At 40.2% G+C, this 10,584-nt stretch overlaps 1 protein-coding gene across 3 annotated transcripts; it reads left to right on the top strand.

Annotated features, from left to right (window-relative positions):
* The first annotated feature begins 394 nt into the window (after positions 1–394).
* On the top strand, positions 395–10,522 carry gpsm2 (G protein signaling modulator 2). Of its 3 annotated transcripts, none has more exons than XM_087173893.1 (16): positions 395–603; positions 1,516–1,554; positions 3,708–3,841; positions 6,214–6,435; positions 6,514–6,649; positions 6,763–6,902; positions 7,019–7,142; positions 7,267–7,382; positions 7,829–7,984; positions 8,086–8,194; positions 8,317–8,446; positions 8,544–8,620; positions 8,822–9,010; positions 9,135–9,294; positions 9,428–9,618; positions 9,759–10,522. In XM_087173893.1, the coding sequence occupies exons 3-16, from the start codon at positions 3,777–3,779 to the stop codon at positions 9,957–9,959; spliced, it is 2,016 nt and encodes a 671-aa protein (XP_087030019.1). In that variant the 5' UTR covers positions 395–603; positions 1,516–1,554; positions 3,708–3,776; the 3' UTR covers positions 9,960–10,522. The 3 variants fall into 3 exon arrangements, with proteins under 3 accessions (XP_087030019.1, XP_023261696.1, XP_023261697.1); XM_023405928.2 differs by having other exon boundaries at positions 3,479–3,841; XM_023405929.2 differs by lacking the exon at positions 3,708–3,841.
* The last annotated feature ends 62 nt before the right edge of the window (positions 10,523–10,584 follow it).

Raw genomic sequence — 10,584 nt, 5'->3', positions numbered from 1 at the left:
ATAGCACGATTTTCAAAATCAAGTATTCTGTTGATTTGGTTTGGATTTATAGTAATCATTGATCGACGTCTGTCTGTTACATTTTTTATTATTTTTTATTTTATTTTATTTATTTATTTATTTATATTTTTTAAGTTCTTCGTTCTTCTTAGTTCTTCAATAGAAAGATTTAGTAATGTTGATGTTGAAACATGGTAAGCGTGGTTTTGCAATAATATTCCTGAAGTTAAAACCTATGGATAAAACGTGTAAGAGTGTCTCCAAGGGCAGCTACAGTATTAGGGTATACGTCATCTCTTTCAAATCTATTGGTCCAATGACTGTTAGGGGCGTGGCTATCTTTGAATGTCGTCTGTCCTCTGATTGGTTGTTTGACGAAAACACATACGCTAGTATAGCCACAAGGTTTTTCTTTCTCATCAAGTTAAATCCAAGTTTTGAAAAAGTTATATGATAATGTAGTGTTAGGCTGGATATAGTACAGTTTGTCTCTAAATTACAGACACCAATTCACTTTTAAAACGAACCCATGTTTTTTATTCTTGTGAGAGATTAAAGCAAAAACGAAGAGAAGTCACCATTGTTCGAACTGGATCGTCTAACGTAAGTTTAGCAGCTAACATGCTAACTAGCTAATCTGTTGCTGGATCTGATACTGTAACCAGATAAATGTTGTTTTCACTGTTCACGGCTGTGGCTTTGACCTGGTGTTAACATATTTGGCACGCCAAACCTCTGACAGTAGTATCCATTATGAAGGTCAGGTGTTTACATTGCTCTGCCAAGTCTAGCGTTCTCACAGAAGAGTAATATCCGTATGAATGGAGTTGATAGTGTCAGCGTTGTCTTCAGAATCAGTGGTACTGTTTGTGTACACCCACATAAAATGTATTTAACAATCATGTGTGTTGTACACAGTGTATTTTCTGTTTACCACTCTATTAAATAATTTGTACAACACATATGATTTAATTTCAGTATGCCCATAAGAGTAGTTTCTGCAGTTTCTAGTTAATATAGTCAATTAGATTAATGTATAACTGCATTTTGTCTTGACCAGTTTCATAAATATATAATTCCGCATTATATATGCACTCATGTTATGTAGTTTATGCATCAGACATTACACCCTCAACACTTAAACCGTTACAATGTGGCATATACACTCAGTTGCCAGTTTATTAGGTACACTTGGCTAAAAGTAATAATAAGTTGTTGATTCAAACTCATGGTCATACTGGCAGGTGTTTTCTAATATTTAGTCTACCCTCACTCAGTGTGGTTTATTAGGTACACTTTGTTTCTTATATACATTGGGTTTTAGGAAGCTGTACCTAAATTGGCAATTCAGCATGTATGTAATCTGGAGTGGAGTACTAAATCACCAAGCATTTAGTATTAGATTAATGTTTTATCAATGATGCAAGGCAATTATACAAATTTCCATACAAATACTGCAGCACCAGTTAATTTTAGATGTAAACTTATTCATGGTCACATTACTTTATCTTGCAGGCTTCCCAGATTTCCTGTTCCTGTGTGGAAGAATTACCGGTCAGTATCCCAGTACATATTTAGTTGTTTCTTTCTTTTGTTTTGATTCAAGATTTTGCTGCCTCATGGTGTACTTCTGAGTGATGTTTCCATAATTAGATTGTGCAGTCAGAGGCAGTAGTTATTTTAGTGCATCAGTGGGTTGTAAGCGCAAAGAAAATAGATCACATGTATTGTGTGTTCAAGATAGAATCATGTCCTATTTGTGACTCAAAAAAAGAGTCAGTGATGACCTCTTGTCATGTTGTCATTATATTTCACCATGTTACACACTTCTTCATGCAAACTGCAGCTCTGTGAGTAGGGCAGGTCTCATGAAAACACACCCAGTTGGCATACAGTGGTGGAAAAGGCTGCACCTAAACTGGCACGCATCAATTGGTGATTATAATAATGTGACCAAACATGTACTGCACAGACTTTTAAAGCCTTGGGCTTTAGTTTGTGCCATAACTGTTCACATTCAACTAGCAACAGGAATAACAGGCTGGGAAAAAAGATAATTTGATTCCTATGGCATTTCTTTTTTATTAGGACAAGGTGTTCAAACACAACTACATAGCATATAAGGTACAAATTTCTATTTAGTTAATTTGTAGATTATGTTAAAAGATAAGTCTCTAGAAATGTGCTGAATCAACAGCAAAGTCCCTCTTATATTCACTCATTCATGTGCACAAACACACACTTTTAAGGCTTTATCTGTATTTTTATTGGTGCTAAAGTCTAAAATGTCCCCTGAATTCTAAGTTTAGTGTCAAATATCCACTGCTTTGTGCCTCAATGAGAGAAATATGTCAGTTTACATGAATGAAGCATGACTGAGATGTTGCATGTTGTCAGAACAGTTTTTTGTTGCTATTATGGTTGTCATTTGTTTTTAAGATTTGTGCTCTTTGACTTTTAAGTAATATTGAAATAGCTAATCAAGTAATAATCTTCATAATTATCATACAGAGTCATTTTACAATTCATAAAACTTACGAACTCCAGGTTCTCAGTTAATCATTTTGGGTTTTAAACCCGCTCGTCATTGATGTAAATAGTCAAATGCCCAACCGCTACAACCAAATAATTTTTCATATGTTCACATAGTTATTTTGTTGATAATAGGAATATGCTAAGGGTAAGGTAAGATAATATGAATAGGCCACCAATGAGTGGCATGTATGTAGGTCTGAACATTTTGATGGAAAAAGAATTTAGTTATGGTCATTTCAATGCTAATCTAAAAAATAAATGAATGACACCTTTTGTCTCTGAAAGGTTTTTAAATAGACACACTGACCGTTTGCCATTTTTAGATGTTCTTTAGTATAAAGAAATAACCCAGTTTGCTAATAACTGGTCTGCCACTATTTCCTATTTTGCGTGTGTGCAGAGGGGAGGGGATTATGGGTTAAAGTTGGGGGACAAATGGGTGTGGCTGCATGGAAAAATTAGGTAATGGCTGGTTCTGGTCTTAAGTTTGTGCAGTGTATTTTCAAACCATGAAGCTTGCTTATCACTGTCCTTTCCTGTGGTGGAAGTCACATACACACAGTAGGTTGATATGCTTATCTTTTTTTTCCTTTTGCAAGAGGTGACTGGTGTGTGTCAGTGCTTCTCTTTTAATTTAGTGACATTATTCTGGACAAATCATGGCAACTCTCTGCTTGCATACATCCTCCCTGTTACATCCTGATGCGCACATAGCTCTCTCACCTTGTTGCAATTTTAGCGTTTCCATTTCCAAGCCTGGATGAATTGAGTCACCATCTTAGATTGACAGCTTGCCTGAGTTGACCCCCTTCCATTGATTCCCGCCCTGCTCTCTCGCTTGCTGCCTGCCCCACTTGTGCACGCTGCTGTTTGGTTGGTGTTGCCATGGCACCGTGTGGCCAGAATGAGGCTTCACATACAGCATCTTGTGTTCTCTTCACAGTGAGCTGCTGACAAGAGATTGAGGGGCAGTGACGCAAAACTCACTGTATACGAAAGCAGCCGTGTGGACTGACTCTCAGGACTCGGCTCTGTCTAACACTCGTGGGGTTACTCTTCCTTGTCAACATTCAGCAGAGGGACATTTGCATACTTCATCACATTGAGTGACTTTTTGTTTGGATCTTTCTCGACTCTCCCTTGACCAGAGATTCATTTTTCTTTCTTGTTAGCTTTTGTTTTTAAACGCAACCATTTTTTCGGGAACAAAACTGGGATTTTCCCTCATATTATGCACTTCAATGGATACCAGTGGCTCATTGGTTAGCACGCAAGCTAAGGACCAGTCCCTTCATGTCCGCTACAGGTAGGACTCTCCTCTCTCAACTAAGATATAGTTGTAGAATAGAAAGTGTGGCTCTGTTTTTTAGCCTTTCATCTTTTGCCCCTCATTAGATTTAAGTGGGACTATTAATGAAATGAATTGTTGAAAGTTAAGAAGAACAAAATCTCTTTATATTTGCAATTATTTTAATGCCTGTTTTGTTAGATGTGTCAGTGTCAGGTAACTGATGAGGTATTTATTTATTTTGTGGTGCCTTGTTGAAGAAGTGACGGTATCATGTGTAATGTGGAGAAGAGGTGGACTTGAGGTTTAAGTCAAATTATGGAGTGGGAGTCTCTTTTCACTGTGTTTTCAGTGAGTTTGTTGACTAAAGGCAGGTGACTTTCCTTTAAAAAAAAAAAAAAAAAAGCCATCAGTCAGCTGTTCCTACATATGCTGATAAAGAGCTCTGGCAGCAGGTGCGACCTGCCAAACATAGAAAGACCTGCTCCAGCTTCAATATTTAACAAGCCCTGAAAAATTCATCACTGCCGGCTTTGTTTTTCGACACACGTGTGTCCATCTTATTTGGATACTGTAGGCATCTGCTAGGTGGGAGGATGTCTTTTCTTTTTTTCCAATAGCTACTGCTGTCAGGAGGGTTACCTTCAATGAATTGATTCCATTATACCACACCAGTCTGTTTGTGTCTGACACGTCTAACAAAGCTACTTAGCACTCAGCGGCTCTTTAATCTGTCAGGTACACACTCTACAGCCATAATCTAAGGTGACCAGGTCAGAAGAGAGAGCTTGAAAGAAAGACAATCAGATTAACTAAGAAAATGCTGATTGAGCAGTTTCCTTGATGCCATGCATTGGAAGTTAATACGGTGACAACATCACACGTCTCCTTGATAGTTTTCCAATGCGTGATGCTAAATTATCTCTGTGACGTCAGATGGCCAGTGGTTTTGATATCTCAAAGGAAGGCTATTTTTTAGACTTCATTGAACAACAAACAAGATCTTCATCACTTTTTAGTATAGGCTACTAAGTTACATTGAGTTAATCTCTCCATGCTTCAGAGAAAGAGAAGGAGCAGCAGCCTTTTTTCCAGTGGAAACCTCAGTAGATGCCTCTCAGATGTTCCATGTGCTGTTGTTGTTGTTGTTGTAGTAAGACACGAAAAGCCAGCAGGTAGGTTAGTGTTTGCCACAGCTTTAGTGTTAAATGATATGTTGTTGGTAGTAAACAAAGGTTCTTCTAATTTAAGGCCTAAGATTGCTGATTACATGAAGTTTATCGACTATTCAGGAGACCATGTTTGTCTTTGTTTGCAAATTATAGACTTGCTGGGTGACGAAAGAAGCTACTGTGTGTGGGTTTTTTGTGTCATTTTAATTGCACGACATAGACTATGTGATCTTTTACCTCACTTGAAGAGTCCAGTCTAGGTTGTGTCTTTGCATTAGTGTTTCTGAGTTAGTGTCTTTCAGACAAAACCTTGGGTCAGGTACATAAGGAAAGCTTGAGATAAACAAACTGAAAAGACATTGTGTGAAGCCGATCCCTCCCCAACGATACAGCTTCCTGAAAAAAAAGTTTTTGCTTTGTGCAAATATGCTGCTTAAAAGATAATCCATCTGCAGATAAGCCAGCAGCCATTGTCTGACACTCCTTTCATCTGGCCTGAGCCTAACTCATTTGTACCTTCACAAGACTTAGTTATTCAGTTGTGTTAGACGACCCACTACAAACTGCATGCTAAAAAACAAATCCTAGGTCTTATTTTTCTATGCTACAAGAAGCCAGTGACCAACAAACTGAATTTTCAGTTACTTATTGCTAAGAATAACAATAACACAAGCTATATTGTCAAAGATTTAAGATAATGTGAATTTGATTATTTCTTACATAAAAAAGATTGACTTTTAAGAACCAACTCACAAATCTCAATTGTCAGAGCATCTGTGAGCATGTATCTGCGGTATGATGACTGAAAATGCTTGGAAGTAATGTCCTGTAATGATGAACATTGTCTATGCCATGTCTGTTTGCTCTTTGCTTCATTTGACTGTAAAAGGAATCCGCTTCACTTTCTGAGGCAATGTCAAAAGGATGTGAGATCTACCATAACAAATGAGGCCCAGTTTGAGCCATTGTTCTCTGTGGGTGGAAGGAAGTAGCTAAACAACATTCCCTGCTGAAAGCCTTTGCTTAGAAAGAGGTCCAGTCAGTTGGCTGTAGGTCACAGCCAGGGAAGATCTGTTTCTCCACAACTTCTTCAATTTGGTTTCCATTACTGTATTTGGATTCTAGACACTTTTGAGCTGCTCATTAATTGTTTTTCTTGAGGCTCAGCCAGTTCAAACAAGACACTTGCTGGACTGACGCTGCTTCTGTCTGCTGTAGGATGGAGGTGTCCTGCCTGGAACTGGCGTTGGAGGGTGAGCGGCTCTGTAAGGTGGGCGACTACAGAGCAGGCGTCTCCTTCTTTGAGGCTGCCATCCAGGTAGGCACAGAGGACCTGCAGGTGCTCAGTGCCATATACAGCCAGTTGGGCAATGCTTACTTCCACCTGCATGACTACGCGAAGGCCCTGGAGTTCCACCGGCATGACCTCACCTTGACCAGGTAAGACCTACAACAGCCCTCTTGAATCCACTAATACATCATTATTTTATTATTGCTCACATAATGCGTCTTGTATAGAACAATTGGTGACCTTCTTGGAGAAGCCAAAGCCAGTGGAAACCTTGGCAACACATTAAAGGTGTTGGGGCGGTTTGATGAGGCTGTGGTTTGCTGTCAGAGGCACTTGGACATAGCGAGGGACATGATTGACAAGGTGAGGCTGCAAATAAGTGATAATGTATACAGTGAAATATTCTCTAGTGTATGAGGGGGATTTCAGAAGAAGCCGACTGTGATCACTGACATGTTTTTGTCGATTTGTGTCAGGTGGGTCAGGCACGAGCTCTGTATAACTTTGGGAACGTGTACCATGCCAAAGGGAAAAGTATCTGCTGGAGTGGAGCTGAGCCTGGAGACTTCCCAGAGGAGGTCATGATAGCACTGAGGAAGGCAGCAGAGTACTATGAGTAAGTTACTGAGTGTGTGTGGGTTTTAGTAATCTTTTTTATTATTCAATACATATTAATGATACGGTGCCTTGCTGCTATTATATCAAATATCTGACTTGATTGTGTATTTTCAGGGCAAATTTAGCGATAGTGAAGGAGCTTGAAGACCGGGCTGCCCAGGGTCGAACTTATGGGAACCTCGGCAACACACACTATTTGTTGGGAAACTTTCGCAAAGCTGTGGCCTCTCACGAACAGGTAGGGGGAATCTTCTTTTTCTTTTTCAAACCCAAATCCATTACAAACATGTTTCAATTAAAAGCTAAGTTTCAAACTAAAGTGACTTTAATAAGAGAAATAATGAAGCACTATTTTATTTCAGCGCTTGCTCATAGCAAAGGAGTTTGGTGACCGCTCGGCAGAGAGACGGGCTTACTGCAACCTGGGGAACGCATATATCTTTTTGGGGGAATTTGAAGTGGCAGCTGAGCATTACAAGTAAGCCACAGCCCATACATTAATCTTTCTAAATAATTTTCCGTATAAAAAAGCACGACATGGCATACAGTGTGTACACGTCACACAATACACTGGTATTAAGTGATCACTTATCTAAACAGATATAAAGTTCTGCAGTTTTTAAAAAAAAATGTATGTCTGTGATTGAAAGTACATCATTGTTACCAGAACCAGCAGGATGGAAGGTGGTTTACTGTGCAAACACTGACATATCACAATTGTGTCATAAATTACACTTTAGTTTGTTTCTTTTTTTCTTCCATGAGAAGCTTAAATATTGACAACTGTAAAGAATAATCTCAATATCTTAAAAAAAAAGAAAAAGAAAAAAAGGGAACTGTCCCTTGTGTATGACATTACTTGTTGTCTCCGGACTGTGCTTCTCTCTGCTGCGTGTTGACCCAGCTTGTCTGTGTGTTTGTCAGGAGGACACTGCAGCTGGCGAGGCAGTTGAAGGATCGAGCTGTGGAGGCCCAGGCCTGCTACAGTCTGGGCAACACCTACACTCTTCTCCAGGACTACGAGAGAGCCATAGACTACCACCTCAAACACCTCATCATAGCCCAGGACCTCAATGACAGGTATACACACATATATTCAGTATTGGAATAAGAATTCATGCTGATGTTAACTATATTTTAAATATGCCCCTGTACGTGGATTAAACCGTGTTCTGCTGCAGGATTGGGGAGGGCCGTGCATGCTGGAGTCTGGGAAATGCTCACACTGCACTGGGGAACCATGATCAAGCCATGCACTTTGCTGAAAAACACCTGGAAATCTGCAAAGAGGTACATAAATAAAATACATAAAACATTTACAGCAGTTCAAGGTACTGTACAGTTGGAAAGCTAACCTTCCTGTGTGTATACTTTGTTTTTGTTTGTATTTTTATTTATTCATTTGTTTCCAGACTGGAGACAGGAGCGGAGAGCTGACGGCTCGTATGAACGTGTCTGATCTCCAGATGGTTCTGGGTCTGAGCTACAGCACAAATAACTCCACCTTCTCTGAGAATAAAGATATAGACTACAACCTGCATGGTAAAAAAAAAAAAAAAGCTGTATAATCAAACACCCTGAACCTTGTGTTAACAGCATCTTTTGTATAACAAGTGTTAACAGTGTTCCTGTGTTTTAGGAGCAAGGCCCAGGATGGGCAGAAGACACAGCATGGAGAACCTGGAGCTGATGAAACTCACTCCGGACAAGATGAATGTAAGAAATGCTTTTCTAACTTTACTTAGCACAAACTGTATGTTCCAACATTGCTCAACTCATGCTACGCTGCTAAAACCAGATTTTATTGCTACAGATGAATGGATAGTTTATCTTCTCCCTGTTTTTGTTTTGTCCTTATCGTCTTTTTCCTCGTTTCCTTCTTCATTGTGGTAACAATTCCATTTCTGTGTATTTAAGGGTCAGAAGTGGAACAGCGACATCCTGACCAAACAGTCCAAACCCTCCCTGGCTAAGAGCTCCTCCAAGCTGTTCTTTGTCAGCCGTCTGCGTGGGAAGAAGTACAAGACCGGTGGTTCCAGTAAGGTCCTCCAGGACACCAGCAACACCCTGGACACCAGTCAGACCCCTGCGCAGGGACCACAGAAGGTACACACAGTACAGGGACAGCTGATAAACACTAACATGCCCCATTCAGTCTCTGCAGCTATCATCAAACAAGGTCTGTTCTGTTGCTGTTTTTCATATGTGTGTGTGTTTTGTTGTCTATTAGCGACTCAGTCCTGATATGCTCGGAGACGAGGGCTTCTTTGATCTGCTGAGCCGTTTCCAGAGCAACCGTATGGATGACCAACGCTGTTCAATACAGGCTAAGGGCAGCAGGTTATCCATAAACAGTGTCCCGGAGTCGCCTCCTAAAGCCATCAGGAAATGTGAGTCCAGAAATCAAATCACCTAAAAGTCCCTCCATTCCTACAGTAAAACTTTTCTTGCCTTGTCATAATGATATAAAACATCTCTCCTCTCTCTCTTCTGCCACTCCTTGGATCCTCTCTAACTCTGCAGCTGTGTCAGAGTCCGCTAACATCTCAGGTGCTCAAGGCAGACGGTTAGAGGAGTCGTCAGCAACAGGGGGAAGCCTGCCCGGCCTCAGGCTCCATCAAAACAGCAACCAGGCCGTGCTCAACCACCTGATGGCCAATGCTGACAACCCTGAGCCTGATGACGACTTCTTTGACATGCTTGTCAAGTGCCAGGTACCTGATGGGACTAAAAATTCCTGAACATTGATAAGCATACAGTGCATTTAATACACAAGAAATTATCATGTGCTTTTCCAAATATGAAACGTTAAAAACCCATTACCAGATCTCAAACTCATATTCTCTCTTTCCAGGGGTCCCGTTTGGATGACCAGCGGTGTGCCCCTCCCCCTCCTCCTGTCCGAGGGCCCACTGTACCAGATGAGGACTTCTTCAGCCTCATCATGCGCTCTCAGGCCAAACGAATGGACGAGCAACGTGTCACCCTGCCTTCATCAGCTAACACTACAGCCAGGCCCAGCTCCAGCTCCAGCTCCAGCTCCAGTTCCAAATGAACTAAGCACTAAAGGGACAGACAGGTGTCTTTCTTTTTTTTTTTTAGACTCATGAAGGAGTGGACAGCATTGGTATTGACCAGTTGGGTGGTCACTCAGAAGAAACCCCTTCTGTCTCTTAACATTCGTCCTTTTGGACAAAACAAAGCACTGTCAGCATTGTATGTAGTGTACAGTATGGAAATATCTCAAATTAATGAGGACTCATTTCGCAAAACTTGCACAACACAGAACAACTCTCAGTAGCATCAGGGACAAAAGTGTTGTTTTTTTTATTCACTGTTTTTAATGATTCCCTGTTCCTGCAAATTTCATTACACCCTGTGTGTATTTTTCAATAGACAACTAGTTATTTTTGTATTTATTGTACTTTTTATGATTGTTATGATTCTGCCGTCCCACCACCTTGAAGTAATGTGGTTATATTCAGAGGTACAGCACTCTTTCCATGTGTTTTGTCTATATGTGAGGTCTTTGTTTGGTTTAAGAGTTACCGAGGTCAGACAGAGGAAACTTAACAAAAACTATTGTAAGCAAACTGTTTGATAAAAGAATGAATTTAACCCTTGTACAGCCCTTAGTCTTTTGTACTAAATCTTTTGAGTGAGGTCAGATAAATAAACCC

The sequence above is a fragment of the Seriola lalandi genome, unplaced genomic scaffold (assembly GCF_002814215.2).
Source record: "Seriola lalandi dorsalis isolate HSWRI2012SDOR001 ecotype SW California unplaced genomic scaffold, Sedor1 jcf7180002054290, whole genome shotgun sequence".
Lineage (NCBI taxonomy): Eukaryota > Metazoa > Chordata > Actinopteri > Carangiformes > Carangidae > Seriola > Seriola lalandi.
The sequence above is the reverse complement of the archived record's forward strand: the minus strand, read 5'-3'. Positions and strand labels throughout refer to the sequence as shown.

Coding starts and splice junctions, on each gene's coding strand:
- gpsm2 (XM_087173893.1), top strand. CDS start 3,777: ATGGATACCAGTGGCTCATTGGTTAGCACGCAAGCTAAGGACCAGTCC. Junction 3,842..6,213: donor TCCCTTCATGTCCGCTACAG/GTAGGACTCTCC, acceptor TGTCTGCTGTAG/GATGGAGGTGTCCTGCCTGG. Junction 7,383..7,828: donor GTGGCAGCTGAGCATTACAA/GTAAGCCACAGC, acceptor TGTGTTTGTCAG/GAGGACACTGCAGCTGGCGA.